General features: G+C 33.7%; 1 protein-coding gene across 1 annotated transcript in view; it reads left to right on the top strand.

The window, feature by feature from the left end:
• LOC110468097 (protein eyes shut homolog) overlaps positions 1 to 27,691 on the top strand; it is a 386,727-nt gene that overhangs the window by 309,414 nt on the left and 49,622 nt on the right. The window contains exons 26-27 of the mRNA XM_085574727.1: positions 527 to 651; positions 3,923 to 4,175. Coding sequence (XP_085430853.1) covers positions 527 to 651; positions 3,923 to 4,175 — 378 coding nt within the window. The remainder of the gene's footprint in view (positions 1 to 526; positions 652 to 3,922; positions 4,176 to 27,691) is intronic.

The raw sequence follows: 27,691 nt of genomic DNA, 5'->3' as shown, positions 1-27,691 counted from the left end.
GTGCTCTTCATTAACTAGCCATATTTTACAGAGTTCTGGGTTTGTATTTATAAAGCAAATGGACTGACTCAATTTCCGTTTAGCCTACAAGGAGCAAGTTTGAGACAAGCTTAAATTACATGATCTAAAGCACAGGTCCAAGATGAGAATTTATCCTCTAATTTATGGTGTATGTACTTGTAAAGGAGATTTTAGTAAGAAATGCTAATAAAATAAAATTTCCAGTAATCTAACTAATGAACTGTGAGAAGATGGAATCTCATAGTGTTTAAACACAAAGTATTTGTTCAGAAAATGTCTTCCTCATTGACCTGGTACAGTATTCCCAGAGTTTCCCTTTTTAGTTTCTTCCCTTTATTTTTTTCTACTCCGAGAAACCACAGCCCAAAAAAGTTCATATTCATGCCATAATATGTATGTCTAAATATGTGAGAATGGATGATAGTTACCCATACCTTTTTTCCATTGACACTCAGTAAATGGATGTGGATTTTATTGGAGTTTGCTTTTCTTTTTTGTCTGACAGGATGGGAAGGACTCCATTGTGAGTTGGATGTTGATGAGTGCATATCCAACCCCTGCATACATGGTATCTGTGTTCAGAAAGAGCCCAGCTTTGGTTACTCCTGTTTTTGCAAGCCAGGATTTGTGGTGAGATGCTGAAATTCTTTCTTATCTTTTCCTTTTACCTGGCTGCTCAACGTTGCACAGAAAATACTTTTTCTTTTTAAGCTTGCTCAGAATTGTTGATATATTTCTTGAATGAAATGGAATCACAGAACAAAAGTGATGTATGCTTTGTTCAAGGAATTCACCAGGAATTTCTCCCTGTTCCAGTGACTCTTTGTCTACAATTTTGTAAAGTCTTATTTTACCATAAGGGCTTGGTAGGTAAAAATGGATCTTAACAATGCAAATAATCTGACAAAATTTACTGACAAACTATCTTGAGAAGGAAAAACAAATCTCATAAAAATTAATATAATTTTTGAAAGGTGGTTTTTCAAAATAGAATGGGTAACATTGATACTTCCCACAGACCACAGTAACTGCTGCCTTTTTGTCTTCTAAAGCAGATTGGCTTTCAAAACAATGTCAAGTAGTCATGAAGGATACATCACTTGAAGGCCATGGTCTTCTTATATGGAAAACAGTCAGATCCTTATGTTACAATAATCTCATTTTTTCCTTAAATATTCATGCTTATCTTACATGAAAAATTGTAATGGAGAAGATCAGGTTCACAAATTTTTTAACATTTATGTCTGACCAAAGAACCCAAAAAAACTTAGGAGTACCAAATAAAACCACCAGAGAGAAAGATTAAAATCTGTTTAAATCAATTATTTTTTCAATTAGTGCAAAATTTATTGGTACAAGTCAGTGTTGTGTGATGCTGTAGAGACTAGAAGTACAAATAAACCAAAAAGGGGTTAGAAGGAGGATAGAGTCATTGTTATTCAAATTACTCTTCTGAATGTTAACCTGGCTCAGGGAATCTTTGATTTACTTACTGCAAAAAGTTTGAATAGCATATTTGGTGAGTTACCAGATGCTAGCTCTACTTGTTTTCTTCCTGTTTTCTTCCCAAAGTATTCATTAATAGCTCAGTGATGATGGAGCTAGATAGATATTTGACCCATGGGGGCAGTTTTTCTATTAGTACATAGTTTGCCTATTAATTGTACAGTGTATTGCAGAACAAGCAAGCCTTTGCAGAAGGAAAAGTAACAAGCCTTTGAATCAGCTGAAATTTAAGACATATCATCTTTGCTTTTTATTCAATTATTCATTTTTCCATCTTCAGCCCCTCCAATTCCACTATGCTTTGGGAAGAAATACAAAAGTAAAACAAAACATGGTGGGGGATCCACCACAGAAACATTTTTAATATACCTATCTTCAGTGTCAAGGATAAGAAGCTATGCTCTAAACACCTCAAGAGGTATATTGGTTCCTAACTGGCTCCTAACCATGAATAGGTGTGGAGTGGAAATAGTAAAACTCACAGAGAAATAAGTATTAAAAGAACTCCAGCTACAGTGTGTATGTAAATCTTCTGTACTCTGTGTCTGTACTGCTACCCAAAGTATGGATCATAAAGCATAGATTGTGAAATCTCTCATAAATTTTCAGAAGAAAAGCACAGTCAGTGGGATATGAAATAAGTGTTTACTTTTTAAGTGGAACCATTGATAGACATATACCTACTTTTAAATCTGCACAAGCTAAAAGATTCCATCCCCCTGCACGGAAACTGTTAAGGCATTTACAGGCACTTTCAGTGCTATCAAATTTATCTATGACTACTTAATGTACCCTTCATGCACACTGGAGGTTATCCACATCTGCTTGTTTCTATGAGTCATAAAATCGTAATCAAATGCTCTTTGCCATTAAATGTAGTAGTCATAAAAATGTACTAATCTGTCACAAGAAAGTCATACTGAAACATAATTTTATAGGATGAAGAATGATTATGAGCTTGCTCAAACTGATCATTTGTTCTATATGTAGAATTAGAAAAGAGCAAGAAGGAAATGCATGAAAACTGACACATTAATTGGCCTGTTTGTCCTTTGTGTTTTGGAATACCGATACAGTGAATTATTTTATAAGATGCCATGAATTTACCAGATAGCTTGTCTGCTTGCCAAAACAAATTAAGAAGTTGATTGAAACAAACATGAATGCATCAAAATTACTCAAAACCCATCAATTTAACCTCTTCTGTTTTAAACCTCAAAAAATTTAAACTATTTATAAAAAAGTCATTTCAGTTTTCATGTTTGCATTTTTTCCAGTCTCTCTTGTCCTTCCTATTGTTTCTTAATATAATAAATTAATATAATAACTGACAGAGATCTCATAAAATATAAGCTGTCCCAAGCTCTGTGTGAATAGTCAGCCAGGTAGACAAGAAAGACTATTTAGGCATTTGTCTGAAGGAAAGCGTGTAATGAACACATTCCCTAGAGCCTCTTGAGGTCTAGGGAAGGCTTGGATATTTTTAGATGTGCTCCAGTTGCAGGAGAAAATTCAGTCAGAAATTATATAATGATAATATGTTGTGAGAGATGTCTTTCTTCAGGGATGACAGTGAGTATATTTTAAATAGTTATGCAAAGATGTAGCATCCTTCTAAGAGAGCTGTAAGCTGTCTTTCTTCACGTAGCCTATTAGTTCATTGCAACAGAAGTGAAAATATAATGAACCCAGGCCTGACTTCAGCATATATTTATTTCACACTTCAAGAATGCGTTTAATTCACAAAATTATTTCTTGCCTGTTTTACAGACCACTGAATGTGAACATATTTACTTTATTAATAGGGAGGACATTTCAGACTTTGCATGAATTTTTACTCTTGATAACAAAATAGGAAATGATTGCCTGGTCCAATTGGAGACTGCCACTATATATTTTCTTTTCTAAGTGTTGTCTGTGAATGCAGGGTATTAACAGGGAATGTGTGTAGATTTGGTAGCAACAGACAACAATGGGATGCAATGTACACAAGGAAAGAACATTAGCTTGCAAGTAAGAGCAAGCCATAGATTTTTAGACAGCTAAGTCCTCTGTAAAAAGTCTTTTTTAAACCTACGTTCTAACTGAAGAAATTTTAACCACTTTTTATTACTGGTAACAATATTATCTTTGATACTTTGCAATTGCAAGTCTGTAGGGAAATTATTTTTCTTGATTAGCAGAATCAAAATGTCACTCAGTTAAAATTTAAAATATCCAACTATACTATTAAATTAGTTAAGGAATATTTTCCACATAATATTTCCTTTTGAAAGTGTAAACAGCTTAATATAAGCAAACAATATTTTAGAATCAAAAGAAAGCAATAATTGTAACTAACTTCACTATGAAATGCCTTCAAAAAGTGTCCTTTTTTTTGAAAACTCTCTTTCAGGGACGAAGCTGTGAGCTTAATTACAATGATTGTCTTATACACTCCTGCTCCACTGGGTTTCTTTGTGTTGATGGAATAAACAATATCACCTGTTTACCTACTATGCCCCAAAGCAAGAAAACTCTCACTGAAGTGGCTGAAGTGTTTCCTGCTGAAATTTTAGACAATGGCCTTCCATCAGCACTGGCTGTGTCTATGGAACTTTGGTCTAAACATGTTTCTCCTGATTTACATACAGGAGAAGTGTCCAAAGGTGAGTGGAAAGAGATTCTGAACAATGTATATATCAAACTTTTTCCTTGTTAATGCTTCTAAAATGGTAAAAATATTAGAAGTATATTAATTTCAATTCTTAAGACTTTTTATTTCATATATTCCTTTCTAACTATTCTTTTGTATTTACTCCAAAATCCTTTCTTAATTGCATTTATATGTAACTTCAAAATTACTCTTTTCTCTCAAAGTAATTTTCCCCAGTATCTTTCACGTCCAGTAAGGAAAAGTCCACTTTCTTTTAGCTGGGTTTTCAGTTTTCCAGAGTCTACAATTTCATATGTCTCATATTGTGTTCAGTAATCTCTGATTCTAATGCCAATCTTCCCTTTTTCCTTGGCTAGTCAGCAGGAGAGAAAGATAATTTGCCTTACTCCATGGGGACATTGATTCTTTTTTCCTAGTTCACGTGTTTTCTGAGTGCTTCTTTTTTTGTGCATCTAGATGTTTTTAGACTAATAATATATTGGACAAACCTCTCAAAGTCTCTGCCATTCCAGTTGTTTGTAGTGATATTTTTTGGAAGCCAAAATTAGCCTATCCTGTTTAAAAATATTTGCCAAAAAGTCAAAAGTAACAGAAGTGCAACATTTCATTGTGAAGATTGTGCCTTCATTGTCACCTCTTCATTTTACTAAAAATAGTATTACACAGGTAGCATGTATGAGGCATTCTCTTTACAGATAGTTTCAGAATTTTTTGCTTCTATACCTCTGCAAATGGATTACTTGTATAAAAATAAGCTGAGTCCTGTTTTGTTCTTTTAGTGTTTTTTTTTAGTTTTGGTTTGGTTTTGATTTTGGTTTTGTTTGGGGTTTTGATTGGTTTTTTATTTCTTTGATTTTTTTACATGGGTAAATGAGTTTTAGAGAATTTTGGGTTTTGGTATGCAAAATTCTCTTGAGATTGGTTGATTGAGTGATGATTGACTGAACTGCTTGTTCTTCCTTTTTCTTCACAAGAATCACATACTCATCCTCCATTTTTTGATTGATATTGTCTGACTATTTTCCTTCAAAGACTGTCTGTTAATAATCATCATTTTCAGCAGTTATGTTCTTTAAAGAGACAAATATAAACTTGAGAAAATTATTAGCTAATGTTAAACAGCTGACAACAGAGAAAATTCAGCTAATACTGGAGAAAAAAACTGCATGATTCAGACATGGAGATCAGTTGTTCATGAAGTCAGGGTATTTGTAAAAGTAAGTGAGATTCTTAAAATATTTTTAAAACAATCTGATCAAGTGTTCTTATGTATATCTTCTTCCTACAAAATCTTCAGGTATAAAGTTACCAATGGACACTGAAAAGTTGTCATTGTTTGAATCCCCTAATGATGAAATTTCCTACTTGGTTCTATTGGCACAAGTCACATCTGTGCAAAGAGAAATTTGTAAAATTTTAATGACAAACCATTTATTTTTTACATATTTGTTATCCTGCTTCAATTTCTGCCTTATACAAGTATATTATCTATACTGTAGTGAAACAAATATATATATACAGCTATAGTGTAGTGACTGCTGTGTCTGACAAAGAACTCATGAGTGTGCCCTGTTACCTAGACCGCATGGTACATCTGCAGTGGAGTAGGTTCTGGCCTTTATCAGCTGGTGTTCTGTCGAGTTCCTCATTTCTATTCAGAGAACTTTCTGAGGTGGTGGAGTGTTTTTATACAAAGATAAAAGTGTCTGTCAAAGTTTCCAGGTGCTTGGAAGAGATTTATTGTCACCTGGCAGCAGCTGCTGTGGCACTTGCTGCCATACCTGTCACAGATGGGTATTCTTCACCTTCTGCCACACAGACTACTCGGTCAGTAGAGAAGCAGGTTGGAGGCTGCTACAATGCTGACAGAAGATCAGCAACAGAAGTTTCACCTCACTACATTAATCTTTTCAGGATTTCAGGTGTTCCTTTCATCATTCTTACAAATAAACTAAGGAGGTATTGCTACTGTTATAGTATATAAGTATAATCAACATTTTTAATGTAAAACAGGTACAGAGAAAAATGTTTATCTTTTGAGGTATTTTTTTTTTTTTGTATGTAGTACAATTAATTTGCCACTTCTCGTTTCACAATGAGACAAATGATTGCTGCATTTTTTAAAAGCAGTACTACTTTTAGAACATTGCAAGATTTCAGAAATAAATTCAGGGAATTAAAAGGACATAGAAAAACCTAAGGATTCTGGAATTAGGTATTAGGGAATATTAATTAGTTTGTTCTACATTATTATACTATATAAATATATTATATTATATTATATTATATTATATTATATTATATTATATTATATTATATTTATTATATTATATTTATTATATTATATATATAATATATTAAAATATATTTAATGTATAATATATATAATATATATTATAGTATATTATAAAACAGAAACAATACCCATAAAGCCAAGGAGACGTTGTTTTGTTTTTTCGCTTTTTACTCTTTGCTTGAGGGCCTGTGTTGGAAAAAACTATTTTATATCATTGACTTAAAGCATTAGGGGGGAGTTCTAGACCAGAAAAGATATGTATAAAGGTGCCAAAAAACAAATAAACCATTTTTGTGGGGTATAGAATACAGTTGTTTTCCTGTGAATGCTTGTCTACATAGGTTTCATTCTCAATATGCATACAGAAATTACACAGATCAAATTCATACTGCCATAACTGCCTCCTGATATTGTGCCTACATTCAAGAGGTCAAGTTGTCTGAGCATACGACTATGGATTTCCAGCTGATCAAGATATGACCTGAAAAGAGTTTTATTTGCATTTTTTGTTGTTGTTTTGGGGAGTTTTGTTAGCTTGATTTGGTTTTATAGTGAAAAAAATAGATAAGGAACAACAGTGAATCCCCAAAAGTAATAGCTGCCCTTATGCTGATGCATAAGGAAATTTTTTATTGGATGAAATAAGACTATTAAGAAAAGCTCTTGGATGAGTAAGATCTTTAATACATAATCCATAGTAGAAGAAATATGTCAAGCTTTTAAACCTGATGTACTTTCCTATATTTAGTGTATTTGTTAATAATCATTATCTCTAAAACTTGAGAAAAAAATACTGATGACCCACCCACATAACTTGCAGTCTCTGAAACAACGTTGGGTACAATGTACTTTTCATATATTTTATAATATTTATTCGTGTCTGACAATCAGTAGATATATTGCAGCAAGTTCTAAGATACCTTAGAGTAGCAGTGATCTCTAGAAAAGAGCTATGAGAGATGAGATATACCTGTCAGAAAAATATTTTTTTTATCTGGTCTGCAGGGGTAGTTTTCCACTGCCATGACATTGTTTGTGGCAAAAAATGTTTAGTAAATACATTTATTCTTAGAACAAAAGTATTTATTGTTATAGAAATTCTTTCATGTGACCAGAGGGGATGACCTAAGTTCTTAATCATATGTCTGTTAGCACTCTGTGAAGTTCTGTATGACTTTTTCCCTGTTTTCCATGCTCTGCCAGCAAGAAATTTTTGGCACAAATTGAATGCAGAGAACTTTCTTTTCTTTCTTTTCTTTCTTTTCTTTCTTTCTTTCTTTCTTTCTTTCTTTCTTTCTTTCTTTCTTTCTTTCTTTCTTTCTTTCTTTCTTTCTTTCTTTCTTTCTTTCTTTTTCTTTCTTTCTTTCTCTTTCTTTCTTTCTTTCTTTCTTTCTTTCTTTCTCTTTCTCTTTCTTTTTTTCTCTTTCTTTTTTTCTTTCATTCTCTCTCTACTTCTTTCTCTCTCCTTCTCTCTTTCTCTTTCTCTCTTTCTTTCTTTCTTTCTCTCTCCTTTTCCCTTCCCCTTCCCCTTCCCCTTCCCCTTCCCCTTCCCCTTCCCCTTCCCCTTCCCTTCCCCCATCCTGTTAGGGCAGCCAAGCCTTGAAACAAGTTGTCCAGAGATTGCAGTTTCCACCCTTGGACATAGAATCAAACTAGGCAATGTCCTGACAAACCTGTTGTAGCTGACCCTACTGTGGGGAGGTGAGATTAAATTAGATAAACTTCAGAGATCCCTTCAAACCTCAATTACTCTGGATTCTGTGGTACCTTGTAATGGTTAGGACAGAATTGCCTTCAGACATTGTTTATTATTATTTATTATATTATTATTAACTCTTTGAATTTACTTCTATGCAAGCATTCAGTCACCAAGAGTGGGATTCATTTTACCTGTAGCTATCCATTCATTAATCTGTGTAAACTATATCACTGTAATAAATGAAGAAAAATCACACCATCTACTTTAGATGCCTGTTCTGGGATAGGATGCAAACTTTTCTCCTTTCCTTAATATATATTATTCTCCTACTTTGGGTTTTGGCAAAGGAATTGAATATTGCTTTAAATGTTCTGCTTTTGTAATGTATGTGGATGGTAGAGCTCACAAAGACATTTAAAAGACAAAACCCAACAGAACCAGATATGAATGCTAACAACACATCTGCTACTACACAGCAGCTAACTGGATTTACTTCTATTAATTATGGAGAAAAAACATACATTAAAAAAAATACTTTACTGAAGTGGATTTTCATCCCTCTATTGAGTCACCTACTTTCACTGCCTGTGTTCAATATTTCATTATTTCCTTTAAGACTGCCTAAAGTATCAAATATGTTCTGAACATATCACTAATAGTCAAACTGGTACATTACTACAAAGCTCTTCCTGTTCTGTATTATTTTGTTTAAAATCTTGCTCTGCAAAAATCCCAATTTTGATTACATTTTGGTTAAACACCCCTATCATAAATTAAATTTCAGGGTTTTTGATTTTACACACTGCTTTTCTTTGTAATGTAATGCTTTTTCAGCATTCTCCTTAATCAAGTTCTATTCAATTACAGCAGGGTACACTTGGTTTCTGAAAAATGTTGAAACTACATGAAGCATTTGCCACCTAATCTGTCTTCATCATATTGAATTGTTTATGTTATATTCACTGGATATCTCATCACTCTCATTATTCCTTTAAGCTTTGTCTTTTATCAGTTCAGCCAGACATATTACTATTCATTCCATTGTAATTTCCCTGTTCTCAGTATCTCTAATCATATGCTGTTTTTAAACACTTGTTATTATATCTGCCACATCAAGAAGGCAATTACTTTTGACATAGTGAAGTTACTAGCTATGTAGGTTAGCATGGAATTTCATGCAAAGTGAGTGCTTTGAACACTGATGCATTATTTGCAGTTTAATTGTAATTGATAGAAGCTTGAACTTGGTAACTTTCCAGGCCTCTTTCACAAGCAGTCATTTTCCCTAGAGTTCTGAAAAGATGACCTAAAAGAGTAATCACAAGCCTGGCCTACTTCTGGTTTTACTTAAGTGCAACCTGCTGCCCTGCAGGCAAAAGCATTTTGATAGTCTGCAACTTTTAAGTGTATTTTTTACTCTGCTGTGTGCTCAGACATCTAAGCAAGGCAGATGTATAGGAAAATCTGTGGGAATTCTTTGTAAATGGCTGTCACAATTTTAACAAAAATTAAAATAAAAATTTTAAAAAATTAAACTTTCATTTAAAAACTATACATAATTTGATATTTTCTAGGTTTCTGTATCAAAGTAAACTTAAATTCCCTTTTGAGCTGAAAAATATCTTCTGTTTTCTAATAATCAAAAGTGTTCTAGTAATATCTAAATGTCTTCTATGCATTGTCCATCTGCTCAGAGATTCATTGTGCTTGATAATCCTAGCTACATTAAAGCAGAAAGACTCATGATATTGGAAATAAAACTCTTGCCATACCTGCCAATGAAAGCAGATATTGAGTTTCAGCTAGGAGGTAATTGAGAACATTATTTATGCCACTCAGTATCTCTTGTCATTTAGAGTTTCAAAGCCAGTGAGATCCATGAGCATCATCTGCTCCTGGAACAGGGAAATATTCCATAGCATCTTCTGTGTTTGAAAAATGTTACTCTAAGAAACTTCCTACAGGCTAGTTAACTTCCATATGATTGGAAAATAACAAACAAACAAAAAACAAAACAAACACAAAACAACCAAAAATACATTGACTAGTACAAGCATTTCTGGTTTAGGGAAGTTATTTTTTTTTCCTGTAGCTCAAAAGATTTTCCTTGATATTTTGAATACTGTCAGCATTCTATGTTAAGATTGTTTTGTTTTGTAGATTTTTGAACCAAGCAAACTATATAACATGTGGGCTAATATTCATCAGCATAGCAAGTGTACTGTTTTGAAAATTTTAAAATGTCATTTGTGTAGTGGGTTCTGAGGAACCTAAAACAATTAGGATTACTTTTTCTTTGAAGAATAGCAAATAAAATATATGACGTATTCCGTGTAGCTCGCACTTTGCATTTACATTTCAGAGCAGTTATTGAATTATGCTTTGTTCTTATACCTTATTTTGATTATATTGTAAATGAATCATAATTATCAACTTATACAGTTTAAAATAAGAAGGGATTTTAGAGTAATCAGAACCTCTGAGTAAGTCTTTCTCTTGTTATTTATTCCACAAACCTATTTTCTGGCATAATATGAAAAGTATCCCAAATGCACAGATTGCTCCTCAGAGGCAGTGTTACATTCCCTGGAGTTAAGTAATCCTTAGGAATGATTTAGCAGCATTCAGGAAATGTAAACACTGTCAGTTCAGCTTTTTCTTCATCTTAGTTTGAGGAAGTAGAGAGATTCCTGTATGACTCCCTTGAGCAAGTAACTGGTCACCAGCAGTGGTAATTTCTGATAGTGTCTGGGATCTGAACCAAAGAGAGGAGTACAACAGGAAGGTTGCACTATTGGATTCTAGTGCAAGGTCTCTAGTCTTGTAATTGAAAAGCATTCTTCAAAATCTTAGCAAACTTGATCTGTAGTGAAGTTTAAGTAATGTGAATTCCTTCTCAGAAAAAAAAAAAAAAAAAGGAAAATCATTCTTTACCTTTGGATGGGATCTCTGCTTACATGGATATTACAGTAAAATAGAGGAACTGTTGGCTAACCATTATCTATAAATCTCAGTTTTGTTTTCAGATCTCTCATATGTGTACAGATGTAAAGAGGTTAGTGTGCTTTGGAAAATAAAAGAAGGAAAAAAACAAATCCTCCAAAATGCTGTGATATGTGCTTGTAAATGAAGTAAGTTGTAGGATGGGGAGGGTAAAATGGAAAAATTGTATGTCATAGATGGATGGGGAACATTGTAGGGTCAGGACAAGACAAAATGAACCTATACACAGTGAGGTAACAGGGGATAGGATATCTAGAGTGTTTAGGAACATGCTTAGGAACAAGACTTGAAATAGTACATATTATTGGTCTGAAGAAAAGTAAAGTGCCTGTACTCTTCCTGGGTAGTCCGCAGCTTCTGTCAATGTGTCAGTTTTAAAAATTTCTGTATTTATTCTGGTGGAAGCAAGAGGTAATACCTTCTCACGAGTAAAGCAGTATCCCTACTGCATTGTGTCATGTTGCCTCACCATTTTACCCTCTTATTATCTCAAATTTTAACAGCCTTGTAGATTTGTGAGCAACAATGGCTTCTGCACCTCAAACCTTTGACCAGAGGGTTTGTGATATTTCAGGTAGCCAGTAAATCTTTATGTGCAGTTATGGAAAACATAAAATGACTTCATAAGCCAATCCTACTTTTTCTTTTGATGTCACATGGGTCAACATGTCACAAAGATTAAGCTGATTACTCAATACTCTTGAGATAATTGTGCCTGATTAACAGTAAGCTGCCCTGTGACTTGGCTTAGCCTCCCAGCAATTTTTCATATATAGCTTTTATTTTTTTATTCTTCTTGAAAAGAAAGGCACAACATATTTTTCACTATTAGTAAGCACACAATGTGGAGCTGGAGCAATTTCTCTCAAGTCCTTGTTGTCTTAGCTCTGCTTCAGAAATTAGAGGTGCCTTAAGTAGCTTTAAATGACTGTCCATTTATGTATAACTAAGCAGTTGCTAAGTGCTTGTTTGCAGAAGGGAAAGGCTATGCCTATTCTGCATATCTAAACAGATCAAGAATATACCAAATGAAAAATGTTTTATTGTTCTTATTGGCTGGAAAAGGCTGCTCTCCAGCTAAAGTTTGTATCTTACAGCTTTTCTGTCAATATTTTCTGTTCTGTGGGCTAAAGAAAAAAATTATTTAGCCTATCTTGGTATGATTTATTGAAAACAGTCTTTTTTTCCTTGCAAGCTCGGCAGGTGCAAGCTTGTTAATCCTTACTTACATCATGATTTGCCTTTTAGCAAACTGACATATATTCAAATACCAAAGAAATGATGCAGTTTAAAGTGTCACAAACACTAAGTCATATGGCAGCTCAGTAATTTTGTGTACCACAAGCAGGTTTTACACTATTAACTCCAAAAGAATAATTTGAGAATGACCTTTTAGAACTAATCGCTGTTCAGAATTTATTTAGTATCACAATAATTAAGTCAGGAAAATTTGGAAGGGATAAAATATACTGAAGGTAGTTACTTTAGAAATATGAGTTCCTATCCAATCTTTCAGGATATAAGTAGGACTGAAAGAATATTTTTCCTTACACAGAACAGCAATTCCGTTCCAGTGTTGTGCTTCTTTAATAGATAACACTGTGTATTTAAATCCTGGAGCCAATTTCTCACTCATCATACAACATGGTCCAGCAGAATGCTGGACATTGCATCCAGAAGGATACAGTGAGGGACATTATAAAGAGTTCAAAGAGATTGTACCTAATAGCTTCCCTAGATAACTAGGTGAGTTACCCTGTCATAGAAGGAAATCAAGTTTGATAAACAGGACTCCCTGTTCATGAGGCCCTGCTGGCTGTGACTAATGACTGTGTTGTCCTCCATGTGTTTCTCAATACTCCCCAGACCTGTATTTTCCATTATTTTAGGGGGCATTGAAGTGAGAATGACAAGCCTCTAGTTTCCAGGGTACTCTTTGAAAACCAGGACAACATTTTCTAACTTCCAATTAACTGGGACCTCTCTGGATTCCAAAAGCCACTTGAAAATAATCCATTTTAATGGATTATTTTGAATATATTTATCTCCATAAATATTAGTAAAAATAATAGGGTGTTTTTTTTTGGCAAGAGGAATTTAACTTCTTTTATACTGTAAAATAGAAGCACTCTGAGGGAAATGGAATTTTAAACAAAATGTAGACAGATTAGATTTTTTAATAGATTTTTTTAATACACCTCAATAAAAATATGTTATCTTAAACATTCTTTTTAGAATTAACCTCAGCATGACTGTTAGTATCTGTGTTTGATTTGAAGGATAAGAACTGTCCAGTATATATTTTTTTCTCTGTTGAAGAGAGATGAAAAGTGTCTGATACTGGACACAAATCTGCTACATATTTCTTATTTTGAAGGACATGTTTCAAACTTTCTATTATGTAATGCTCTAGTATTTCCTCTTAAATTTAACCTTGGCACCAGGTTTTTCAGTTATTCTGGTGTTTGTGGCTTCTGTGGCTTCTGTGAACCCTTTTCATGTAAGTAGAGTATGTTTCAGACCTTTAGAAATATCACGACTTCGAGATCTGAAAGTTTATCGGCCTCCAAAAATATAGAACTCTTCCAAGACGCATTACATCTGATTAGCCCACCTATCTCTCTGTGAGTCCTCATAATAATTGGAAGAGGGAGAATCGCTAACTGTTTAGACACTCAGCTGCAGCTTTCAGCTGTGGCTATATGACATCTGATAAACAAGCTTCACATGCTGGCTAGATTTATGTGAATGTGGTTACAGGTTCTTTTAGACCAAAAAATATCTATTTTGTATTGAATTTATTTTAGTACTTTGAAATTAAAAATATTGAATTTCAGAATTAAATATAAACTAAGAACTTCATTATTGGGATTAGAAATGGACTTAATATACTATACTTATTTTTTCATTGGTCTATATCAAAAGGCAGTAGAGGGAAAGAAGTGATGGGATTTAATTATTTTCCATATCATGCATTGAAGCAGATAGGTCTATTATTCTACTTATTTCTTTAGTTAATTATTTCTTATTTCTTAAGTTAATTATTCTAACTTTGTTGATTTTTTCTTCTAGTAATTGTTTGCCTTTTATATTCTGCCTTTTTTCTTAACCTGAAATGTCAAAATGATATAGAGTATCTATCAGTGATGCTCTGATGCTAAGTTATAATCCTGACCACTTCTAAAATTGTGAACCATTAAATCTTGCAGCTTTTATTTAAGACTACTGGATAGACATCATGTTGAAAGATAGGTTCCTGTTCAAGACTGAAAAATAGAGCCAAGGTCTATAATACTGACTCAACCAAAATTCCTTAGTTATGGGAGACTGTTTTCACTGTAACCTCTCTGGATTTTTTTTCCACATTGAAGAGACTTTCTCAAGATCAAGTAAAGAACTGTTAAACTCTGTTATTTATCTTCCATTCACTTAAAGATAGTAGCTTCAGGAATCATATAAAACAATATGTGAGGACAAGGACTTGGCAAAACTTCTGAATTTACATTCCTATTGGTCAGTAGTCCAGGAGATGAACCTCAGTAGCTCACATAAACAAAAATAGAAGAATAGCTTGGTTAGAAATTCAGCCTTCAAACTTTTGTTTAAGATTTAGATTGTTCATATTAACAGCATGCTATAAGCATTAGAATTGCCAACTCCTGGTTAAGGAATAAAACCACCTCAATCCTCCAACCACAGTAAGCACTATACCTATATTGAGTATGGAGCACTTCAGTATAAATTCACTGTATTTTACTTGAGCTGCTTCTACAGGCAAAGTGTATATTAGATAATGATTTAGATAATATGTTTCAGTTATTCCTCCATGAGCTAGTATGGCCTGATCAGGAATTGATACTACTGGCATAGAAACTATGCACTGAATTTTGGTTTAGAGTGAAACACAATATCCTTTATTTATTGGGTTTATCTTTGTCTGCCTACTCCAGCCTACATCCCCAAATTACTGCTGGGGTCACAGGAGAGGTTTTTGAGACCATGGGAAAGAAATGGCTGTAGGCACCCTCCTAGTTTAAAGTCATGCCCTTTCTGTTTCTATTCTCTTTGAAAGTATACTAACATGTCTGACACAGCTGCACAGTGAAGCACTTGAACAAACACATTTTTTGGACATCTTGGGACTCATAAGAATTCCTGAGTTTGGATAAAATGGAATGGTGATGCTTTCCATATTTTGAGATGGAATTTGTGCTTTGGGGCATCTTAAGACTTTTATGAATTTTGAAATATTTGAAAACATTGCAAATGCCAGCATCCCAATTTCAGAAAAGAGTTATTTTTATCTTTTCAGTTTTCATTATTTTGGTTACAGTATCTTCTATATTTATCCTGGATTTTAGAGCTCTTTCTTTTTTTGGTTCTTAAATCATCAAGTCACTAATTCGTGCTGTGTAACGGTGTAAAATGAATGTTGGAAGCGCGGAGCAAATAAACATAAAGAGGGCCATGCCTTTAGTGAAGTAACAGCTCTGGTCCTTTGTATGTTTTCTTAAGATAGCTAGAAATTCCTTTCTTTATCATATTATGAAATATTTCAGACATCTAAAAAGTAATGGTTACAATATACATTTCTAAACTTGTGTCAGTAACTGCTAACTTGAACCTATTTCATCATTACTAATACGAGAGTCAGTAAAAGCTCAGAAATGACAAAAATATGTATATATTATAATCTGCTCTTTCTCAACTGTAAATAGTGTTGTAGTTAAGTCTCGTACATTTCAGAATTATATTTCTTTCTAACCAGTTGACTTCACTAAAATATTTACTTAGATTTGAACATAAATGGTACAACTGTATGCATAAGTGGGACTTCCATTCAATAGATGAATAAAACATTTATCAAAGGTACAAGAAAGAAAAAGTGCACTAATTGTTCTGATTATTTATAATATACTTTTAAACTTGCCAGTTCCTATCTACTAAATAATATTCCAAGACTGACTTTTTTCCTGAGAGTCTCCCACATAGTAAGCATAAAAAGTTTATTGGTGAATCCACCTAAGGCTGATGTTGCACCCATTAATTTGGGGTATTTTTAATTTTATATTTAGGTTTCTTGTTTTGGTTGTCTGTGCCTGTTTTGTTCTGGAACATATCCGTAACACCAAATATAAGCAATGTTCACTTGAGTGCCAGGGTTAACAGTAAGATACTGCTTCAATGCCATTAGCAGAATTCTCATCAGAAAGGCAGGGCATTTTTTTTACTCCTTAGTGTTATGATAAGACTACATATAAATATTTATAAATATTCATGTTTATGTAGGTATATATTTCATAGGATGGCAAGTTCTGTTTACAGTCCTACAAGAATTTGCTAATGGGTGTAATGCTTCCTGTCATGAACTTCATTTTAACGTGTGCAAGTTGCAGAAACTAAGCCTCAGCTAGCTATATATGTTTTGTTACACCAATTTTAAAATATTTGTATGCTCTGTGAGTTTTTCTTTTAAAAATAGAGATATTTTCTTTATGTATATTATGTATCACTATTATATACATTTTTTCAGTGTGGTACATTTTTTTAGTGTGGTTAACTAAAAATTGCCTTTACTGCCTTATTTTTTTTTAATAACTGCCTTATTTTTTAAATTAGGAAAAAGGAGCAAATAAAGTTTCAGTGAGTTATTATTAATTAAGGTTATTTAAAGTTACTTTTATTGAAGCACCTTCTTTGCTACTTAAAAATCATTACTGTTATTGCTATAGCAACTGTTGAAGGTATCATGCTCCGTTTGCAGGGTAAGAAGGTGTGGGTCATACAAATTATACAGATGTTCCCAGATTTAATTTGTAAAAGCTGTTTAAATAACCACTTCACTGAACTCCAGCACTATAAACATTGTTCTCTATGTTTTAGAGCTATTAAAGCTTAATCCACTACATTTGTAATGAATGGGTAATCAGTGCTCTTTACTAATTTAAAATGAAAATTTTCAATACCAACATTTACTTCAGTAAAATAACTTTAGTTGTTGTAATAAAGCACTACCTTGATGAGATTACAAAGTGTCCACTCATAATCAAAAAGTTCATTATAAAACTTCTGAATACTTTTTTCCTAAAGCTCTGCTTTTAGATAATGCTTTACGCTAAAAACTACTTTGGTTTTGTAGTACTACAGGCTGCTATTATAAGCAGCTTTCACTTATCAATCAGTCAAAGTGCTTGTATGATGCAAGTGTGATACAAGCTTGATTCAGTTATTACTGGTAACTGTTTCATTCAGATTTTTGTTAGGAAAAAACACAGTAAGAGTGACAAGAAATGCAATAACAATTCTGCAAGTAATTAAGTGTTTGCCTAATGCATAGGGTAATCCCTGGGAATGTAATTTGCTGGGCAAAATACAGCATTGGCTCATAAAATGTAATCAACTGCTTATGCAGGTGCATTTCATCTGTGGAAATGAAGCAAAGAAATTACTCATCCTTCTAAGCAGTGGGAGGTAAGGTCAACATGTTTTTGTTTCCCAGGAGATGACAGATGACGAGGTGAGATTGATTTCATAATTGAAAGTCCCAGCAGGCTCAAAAGAAAAACAGCACAGTGTTTCAAGGGAAAAAATATTCTAATGTACTTTAATATTTGTCAGTTTTTGATTCATTTAAATTTAGATGCCTAACTGTAAGGTTCAAACTTAAATAAATACTAACTAAATTTTTTAAAATAGCATTTTCCATTTAGCGACAGGTGGTAACTTTATATTTACAATCATTATAATATGTGTGTTTTTTTCATAAAGGTTATTTTTAAGGTCAGATTTTCCAAGAAATTATGTTCTATCTGTAAAGGACATTGATTTCTGCTGGTGTAACAAACTGCATAGAGTTCTACTTATCAACACAGAAAGTTACTGTGTGAGTACAGCCATTCCCACTGCCTTAGGTTGCAGTGGTGCCTTTAATGGTCTTAAAACTAGAACATTCTTAAATGCTTCATCAGAACTCAACTTTTTTTCCATCTTCGGATCCTAGTCAGAATTTCAGAGACTGTGAAATAAAACCTTTGAAATCAGAGAAAAACAAGGAGTTACACTGAGCATCATTTCAGAATAAACTGCCTTTGAATACTGTGGGACTTTCCCTATTCCTTTTGCTTTTAGTGTCTTGACATTGTACTTGATATTAGATTAACAGGCTTTACTTATGCAGATAATGTATGCTTCTAAATGGAAAATTATAATCAAGTGAACAAACCTCCCACAATGTAGTAATCAAATAGAAACTTTCCTGCCCTTTCTCAGAAAGTTACAGTAATATTTGAATTAATGAATCACATTGGCTTTTATTTTATTCATGAGCAAAATTATTTGTAATTAGAATATTAAACTCCATTCAATTAAACTCCAAATATACAACCTGAGTCTACAATTGAATGAAACATCTGATCTTGCAGATCACTGCATGTGACACCTACCACATATACTAAAATTACTGTATCTAGAGACAGAACTGATCAGTAATTACTTTTCTTGCATGTTCTTGCATTTAGTCTCCCAATATTTGCATTATAAAGACCAAAAAAAAATTACAGGCACATCAAGAAAATACTTATTAGACTCTTAAACTCTGGTTTTGGCTAGACAATAGATTTCATATGTTACAGTAGTTGAAAAATTATATTGTAGACCTAGAGTTCTTTGTGAAATTTGGATGAGATTTTAGCATTATTCTTTGAAAAAAAAATTCTCTAGATTAATTGTTATCAAACATATATACATCTCTTGCCTGGATGGTGCTAGAGTTTTCTTTGCTTTTTGCTGAATAAGAATGTATGTCTCAGTTAGCAAAACCTATTGACAATGTCATTATGTAATGGTATCAAAGAAGAACTGCTTTTACCACTTAAACCTGAACAAGATAATTGCACATATTGGTTTTTTCAGGTCCTTACTTCTTGTATTAGAATGGTCTAGTTCTTCTGTGAATTCTTGTTTTTTTCATTTGGCCCTTTTGTCTTTCATATCCCTGACTTTATATCAACTCTCTGAGTACACCAACTGCAATGCTAAAAAGTTACACTTTTCTTACAATGTATGAAACAGTAGATGACAAATTTCTCCTGAAAATGTGATTGTAGTTTATGAAGCTGATTGTAAAAATGCTACATAGCCAAACTATAATTCATTCTGAACTGTTTTAACTTTTGAGTTTGTTTAAGAAAAAGAAGAATGTCCTGATGAGAAGTGTTGAGGAATCCCTTCAGTGCCAGTGTCTCAGAGAGCAGCCGGAGCCGCAGGCTGAGCTCTGGGGCCACGAGCCCGAGGTGAGAGGTCAGGAGTCACTGCCCCTTTGCCCAACAAAGCCCCTGGGGACCTGTGGCCTGGCCAGGGGACCAGAGACACAGAGACACAGCAGGGGCCGAGGGATCCAGACTTTCCTGTGCTTTGACTGTGGGAGGATAAAAGCCCAGGGGGTCCTTTGGTCAGGGTTCCTCCTCAGAGGCACCAGCTTGAGCTGGTTTTTTAAATTTTGTTACTGGACCAAGATGAAATGATTTTAAGGATTGGTTCACCTGAGACTGCTGTGGGAAAAGCTGGGTTGGAGCCAGCTCAGAAGCCTGGTGTGACTGTGAGTGTGGGGGTGCAGCTGCAAAGGGGCCTCGGTCCCAGCTCAGGTGTGTGAGTGGGACTGACAGAGTGGCTCCTGGAGGGACAGGATGTTTCCTTAACAGGAAGCATCAGTAACTTTGGTTTTCCTAGGCAAGATACTAGCCCTCATTACTGAATTTATTTCTAATCCTTCATGCTTCAACACTTAAATTTAACAGAAAAAAAAAAAGAACAAATAGTAGCAATGTACAGATTTTCTTAATTGCTGACAATGATCTAAGCACAAATGCATAGGTTAAAAATACTATCTCAGAATTTTATTAGAGATTTCAAATTAACAAAACCTTGTCATTTTTCCTGATTTATTACTGAGTGTGAAAATGTTTGCAAGCGTGTATAAATATCTGAGCTGAAAAGTCCAAACTTAGCCAGGGGTTCTGCAATGGTGGTACCCATTCCTTGAGAGTCAAAGTTTTCATCAGAATAACTTTCTATTTTTCATACTTTCTGTTTTCTAACGCAGAAAAAATACATGGTTTAAGAAGCCTTAAGTGTAATATAAGGCATATTTATTGAATAATATAAGAAAGGCACTTAACTATGAAATTAAAGTAAAACACACACATTTTTCAAGTATTTGCAAAGCAAGGGATTTAATGAGAGAGGATTTTTTATTGCCAGGATCCATAACTTATTTGTTATATTATGTATAACTTTCTTCTGCTCAGTATGATCAAAGCACAGTCTCCAAATTAGCTGAAGTCTGCTTGATGTTTTATTGTTTATAAGGCACACTGACTGTGATACCTCATGGTGTTGATTTAATCTCCTATCACTTTACTTAGCAGATATCAAGTATCACAGACAGTCATGGTATAAATTTGCACTTCAAAAGAAAACAAGCATTTAGGAACTCCTATGCAGTGCAACATGCTTGAATATACCAGGGAAGAAATGAGAATAGAGCCTCATCAGCTAAGGCTTTTCTGGCCATGCTTTTTATCTCATTCACATTTGCATTTAAAATGTGTTTATGATTTGTGGAAACAGCTCTGGAAGCAGATATGGAAACCAGTAGTCTGATCTGGCTGTTCTTTTCACAGAACTAGAAAATTGGGTGCCCCCCTCTCTGAATATTTAGTGCTCTTTTTTACAAATCTAAAGCAGCCATGATGAGATTATCTGTCATTGTGGAGTACTTAGCACTTTTTGGAGTCCATTTCTATAAGAAACTCATATGGCTAAGTATTATGTAAATGAAGAAAATTAAAGATGATAAATTCTGAAACTGTTAGTCTAAACAAAAATATAAGGCAGATCAAAAAGGCTTGGAAGAACAACTATCACAATGTGTCTTATCTATTAACACATTTTTCCTCTCTATTTCAAGAGCAGGGTGTCAGTGAGCAAGGTTGATGAATGAAGATTAAAAAAATCTAGAAGCCAGGGACATTACAGAAAAACTACATCTTTTTGCACTTTATTCTGTCTTCATGTACAAGACTCTGAGGAAACACTTAGGTTGGATTCCTTCTTTGCATGTGAGTGTTCAAAAAATCCTCTTTTGGAAAATAAACTACATGTCTTCAATGACAAGTCAGTTTCAGGCAAGACGTTAACTGTGATGACAGAAAAGGTTTTAGGATACCTCCAGGAAGCTACAAGGCATAAGACTGATATCCTGCTGTATCAGGTAAGGTAATAGAAATAGTACTTAAGAATAGAATTACTGAACATGCAGCTAAATATTACTTAGTTAGGAACAATCAAAATATCTGGTTTAATTTTTTTTTTTTAAGAGAAATTCTACTCTTAAACTTCTTGGCAGATTTGGAAGAGTTAGCTGTTATGTGAATAATGGATTAATGGAACCTTTCTTCATTTTCAGAAGCCTGCTGCTGAGTCCTATAAAACAAATTTTTAAGGAAAGGGAACAGCTAGAGGGTAGGAAACAGTAAAACAGTAAATGTTTACTGTAGCTGAATATCAGTAGTGAAACTCTATAAGCCAGTAAGTTCTTTAATGCCTTGAAAATGGAATAACCGGTGGAATGAAAAACAGTTCACTGAGAAAATCAAATTGATCAGTTGAAGAACTGATTAACTAGATTAGTAGAAAGAGTCTTACAGTACTGTGGGATTGTACTATGAAATGGCATAATGAAGTTGAACATATGTTTGAAATGGTGCAGAGGCACAGAAGGAGGATTAAAATCCTGACTCATTTTACAGTAACAGACTAAGGAGCAGTTTTTGGGGTTCATGCCTGATATTTGTATAAAGTGTCAATTCAAAGAGTAATCATTACAAAAATCCCAAAGCATATTTCAGAAACTATTAAGGAAATAAATTCAATATTCTATAGCATCAAAGTTACAGTATAGATGTTTGTATCTTGAATGCTTGAAGTTTCTGTCTTCCCATGTCTGTTTAAAGAGATGTAATAGAATACAGACTGATCAGAGATCAAATTTATTAGTGTGAAAGTCATCAAAGCTTGTCAGAGCTGAAGAATAGTAGGAGACTAGCAGAGAGATTTGTATGTTTGGTCTGTTCTTGCCTTTCTATAAACATTTATTGAAAGGGCTTCTGGAGAATTAAAATTCCTGAAATCAGTTGTCACACTTCTTGTGATAAACTTTGGAGTTTCATCCTCATTATGACAAAAAATCTTGGTTGGTTGTCATAAATCAGTGTTAGACAAAAAAATAACAAACCATTTTGGGCCATGTGCAATTCAGTAGTTGATGTATTTTACCTTGACATGCCAACATAGTCTGTCCCTTTTACAACAACATTAATAGTTTTATAGTTTTAATTCTAATTTAAAGACTTGTTTGAAAGCCTGTTACTCACTTCATTTAAGATCATTGCAACACTGCTGTGAACAACTGATTTTATGCTTCTCTCTCCTACCTTTATTTTTTTTTCCATGAGTAGTTCAAAGAAGTTATAAAATCAGTTAAAGTCTATTCCTAGAGATTAAACTTCTGAAATGGGAAAACATTCACATGGCAGAACATACGGCCTTATTGTTTCACAAGTTGATTTCTTCTCTCTTGCAACTCCTAGAGCAGAAGTTTCCAGGCAAGAGGTATTTTTTTGCAAGAGCTTGTTCCAAGTCTTCCAGGTGCCTTGCTCTTAACCAACACAATGATTAAGAAACTGAAAAGTGTGTCATGAAACCTGGGACTCATTTTATCTTCCTTTTTTGAAAATTTGATCTTGTTAGAGAAACAGAGCTTAAAATTTTGGCTTCCTTGTGACAGCAAAAATGTAGTACTTGTCCCAAGTCTTGACAGCTGTTGAGATACAGTTAATGTCAAAGAAAGCTTATAGTCTCTTTCTCTGCAGAAAATCCTGCAGAGTAGGTTTGTCTAGTGTAAAGGGAATATAGAGAATTAACTAAGGTAGGGCTAACGAAACAATTGCAGCACATGTAAATTTTTAATATGTTTTGTCAGTTAAAGTCACAAATTTAATATGCCAATTAGGCTTTTTAATAAAATAAGCAACAAGATAAAATTGTCTTTGTCAGGTTTGAAAGTTACAGTTGCTATGCTGGTTTCAGTATTTGTTCTGAAATTGTCCTTGACAGCTGAGGTAAGTTAACCTTGTTATATAAGTCATTATGAGCATTTTGAACTCCCTCAGGGTGGTTACAGAACTGTAGGTGAAAAGGGCTTATTCAGTCCAACACAAACCTCTTCTTCAAGGTTTGAAGGTTTCTACAAAAATCACTTTGGAAAATGAAAAGCAAATGTAGCTCTTAAAAGAAACCAATAAACTATCCATACCTAACTAAAAAGACTCTAGTGTTCCCATCTTCCAGGATTTTTTGGTCTATTTTGTATTTGAGAAGTTACTGATTTCCTGTTTGTTCTTTTATGTTTATTTCATAACGTGTCTCTGCTTGTCACAGAATCATAGATTCACAGAATCATTAGGATTGGAAGGGATCTCTGGAGATCATATAGTCCAATTCCACTGCCAAGGCAGGGTCACCTGGAGCAGGTGACAAAGGAACATATCTAGGTGAATTTTGAGTTTCCACAAAGTGAAATTCTATTACCTCTATATGAAGCATGTTCCAATGCTGTGCCACACTCAGTGTGAAGAAGTTCCTTACTCATGTTGAGGTGGAACTGCTTGTGTTTTCATTTAGGGCTGTTGCTCCTCATTCTGTCACTGGGCACCACAAAAAGAGTCTGATGCCATCCTCTTCACATCCACCTTTGACATATTTATATGCTTTAGTGAGATCCTCTCTCAGTCTTCTCTTCCCCAGACTTAGTCACCAGACTGTAATGCCAACTCTAATCTTTCTTTGTAAACTTCTAAAGATCATTACTCTTTGAAATATTTAGTGCTGTCTAATTTGACAAGGGAGTTCACTGTGTATTTTGTGCTGCAACAGTTTCACAACTTTCATAGGATAGGTGGGAAGTATCCTTATAATCTAATCATCAACAGGCAGCAGAAGTAGATTTTGATAATTTAAAGTTATAAGTGGGCTAAAATGCAGCTAATGGCTAACTAGCTGTATGCATAAGCAATTGAAACTGAGACATCTTTAAAATTATTAGTCTGTTTCAGCCCTTAAATAAATGTGAATGTGAAAATGCTCAGAATGTAAAAGTTCTAGGTTCACACACTAACAGAGAATGATTACTAAATCTCTCATAGGGAGAAGATAGCAGTAGTTCATGATATTGGTTTTGTGTATGCTGGGGAAAAGTGTAGAAAACGCTAATCATTACTATGCTATATTTCTTGATGTTCCAATAAAGTTTGTTGCTTACCAGAAAGGTAAAAAATAATCTGAATTTGTCTCAAATGTAATGTTACATTTGAATTATAATTTAAGTGAAATCACAGAAATGTAGAATCATTTTGTTTGTAAAAGACCTCTAAGATCATAGGCCATTTTCCTCAACATAGAAATACTGGTTTAGGCTTTGAAAATACAACACCTTTATATGGCAGTGAATACCCGCTGTATAAACCTACATTTTAATAAGAAATTATTTGCTGGGAGTTGCTGAAAGCTTCTTATGAAGCTCTGTGCTTGCAATATTGCTTTACTCTGTATTTTTCATATTAAAGTTTCATGAATGCCCAAATTCTTAGTAATTTTTTTCACAGGGTTGATTTTTTTTGTCTTTATTTGTGAAAAAAAAATATTCATGGGTAAACTAGAACCACTAGTTCTCACACTGTCTTAACATAAACCAGATATCTTATCAGATATCTCTCACTCCTTGCTGTTGTCACAAATTCTTTTCTGGTAGTAAATCTTATTATGTTTACCTAATGGGGCAGGTTTAGTTTGAAGAAAGGACCATTCTCCTCCTTCTTTGCAGTATTTCTGCTCACTAGCAGTGCAGTAGAAGGGCAAAAGCTTATGGGTATTTCCTCTTTGCTGCTGGGAGTCATCCCTCTAAGGATAAACTATGAACAAAGAAGATAAAGCCTCTGTCATCACTAAGTTAATCTCTACATTAAAGAACCTGTATTTGAGCACAGTAAACTTTGGTCAAACTCTTTTGAAGGTGGAGAGGGAAAGGAGACAAAGTGAATGTCAGGGAAATAAGATAAATGTTCACTGACTTAAATGAAAAAAAACTATTCATGTAAGCAATCACTTGGGAAAATACTCCAAAATATAGAAATTTAAGTACTCTTGGGATCTTACAGAGTGAAAAAGATGAGAAATTAGATAGTGTTTTGACTTACAACAAGCTATGAGTTGAGCCAATATATTTTCTCAAGTGGATATTCTCAGTATTTTTGAAGTCAGGGAGAAGTATTGAGTCTTTATCTGCTCACAGACTTATTAATTAGATTGAATGAATGAGTGGATTTTGGGGGCAGATATGGTGGAGGTAAAATGGCAGTGAAAGGTACTCTGGGCTTTTTAGACCTCCCCCCTTTCTCATTTATTTATTCAGTGTTTCTGTTCCTTGTGTCTCTCTCTCTCTCTGAATCTGTCTTCTACTACAACTTTCTGATCAAAAGTTAATCAATTTATTCACAGTATAGAGTATCTTAAAATCATGTAATTTCTGATACTGATGAACCTATACCCCTGTTGCAAATAAACAAGTGGTCCTCCTTCAAGAGTCAGCTGAATTGGCTTTCATTTTGAAGTACATTTTAGCATCAGGATGTGAATGCCATTGTTTTCTTTGTGCAATAATGCTTCAAAGTGTAACTGTAAAATGCCATATAAAACTGAGATTAAAATTTTATTGTCAACTACTTTAAAAAAAGTCAACAAAACCCTAAAAAACCCTACACAGCAGTTAATTTCAGAGCTATGAAACATTGATATCTATCCTGTAACCTTGAGATCAAGCAGGAAGCACCTTCATATTTTATTTTTTATTATCCGTTGGCTTTTGGGAAACTCAGTAGATATTATATGGCCAAAGAATATTTGTGTAAATATTCAGATTCTGTTCTTATATTTGTATATAAAGTATAAACTGCCATTTGTCCAAATTTCTAAATAATTTTAAAATCCACTCATATGCATAGTGTTTGAAAAAAAACATAGTGATTGCACTTGAATAAGGCCAATTAATGATTCAGTTAATTTTTAAAGAATATTTTGATAGTGCTACTTGTGTAATGTTCAATTTAATACAAAAAACAGAATTGCATGAAAGTGTTCAGCCAGTCAGTTGCCAGTACCTACTTTACATGGCCCAGTGACTTTAGATTTAGGTTTTTTGTTTTACATTTCAATTGCTTATATATTTCTAGAGAGGTTTAGTTATTCATATTTTAGACTCACTCACTGAAATGAGAAAGAATTAGGATTATGTCAATCTTAAGTGACAGTAAATTATATTTTTTGGCAAACACAGTAAAATTCTATAAAAAGAAAATGAAGTTGCAAGGGCATTTTATTATTTGTGATTTAATACCTTGACCTAATTTCCAGGTAGCATCACCTTTTAATAGAAAACAAAAAAAACACAGAAAACCCTTTAATATATAATAGCTTAATTTTTCCTTATTTTTATACCAGGATAGAGGGAAACAAACCTCCCTTCTAATAGCTCAAATATCACATTCTGTGAATGCTGTCATTTCTTGGTTGCTTAAAACAAAAATTGTGATTGCAAGCAGTACCATTCTTTTTTCCCATTTCAAAATAAAAGAATGAATTAGAAAAGGAATACTCAAGCAACTCTAGTTCTTAGTATTCTTTCAATCTATATGAAATTATATTCATCACCCTAGTAGATCTCAGTATCTTTACCATCTAAACTGGCCTCAACTAATATGTCATAATTTATGCCATCTGATATGAAAAGTATTTTCAAACCTACATAAATTTGCTAGTATGCTTATGTAAGAATGCTTTATAGATCCCAAAAGCTGATTCTGAAACCTAATCTGTTCTTTACTTTAGTTATTGCCTTTAAAATAAGGAGGGCTGTGGGGATATGTTTATTTCCAACAGTATTAGCAAAGGAATACAAGTAGAAACATATTTAGGAGATCTTTTCAAACTTCTTACAATCAACTTCATATGATGCATGTAACAACTCTGTAAATCTGAGTGATAGATTGCAATTCATAATTATTTTTCTCAGAGTACATGCTACTATATTTTTTAAAATATATTTTAAAGCATAACATATTTGAGAATAGCCATGCTACTGCTTGGACCCTGGAAGAGGTGAAGGAAGTTCGAGGAATCTGTGGCTTTGATTACCTTTGGAAAGTTAGATATGGTTCCATGCAGGCAGAGGACATAATGTTGCACACTGTCCTGAATATTTTGTAGCAATCAGCTACCTTCTTTTTTCTACAACTGAGAAGAACATTCTTAGAGAAAGATGTGTGACAGAGATACTGAACAACATCTGAAAAACTACAATTGCAGTGGCCCAATCAAGAATTTTCTGGTTGCAAATATA

Source organism: Lonchura striata, chromosome 3 (assembly GCF_050655825.1).
Source record: "Lonchura striata isolate lonStrDom1 chromosome 3, ASM5065582v1, whole genome shotgun sequence".
Lineage (NCBI taxonomy): Eukaryota > Metazoa > Chordata > Aves > Passeriformes > Estrildidae > Lonchura > Lonchura striata.
Note: the sequence above shows the minus strand (reverse complement) of the source record. Positions and strands in the feature narration are given on the sequence as shown.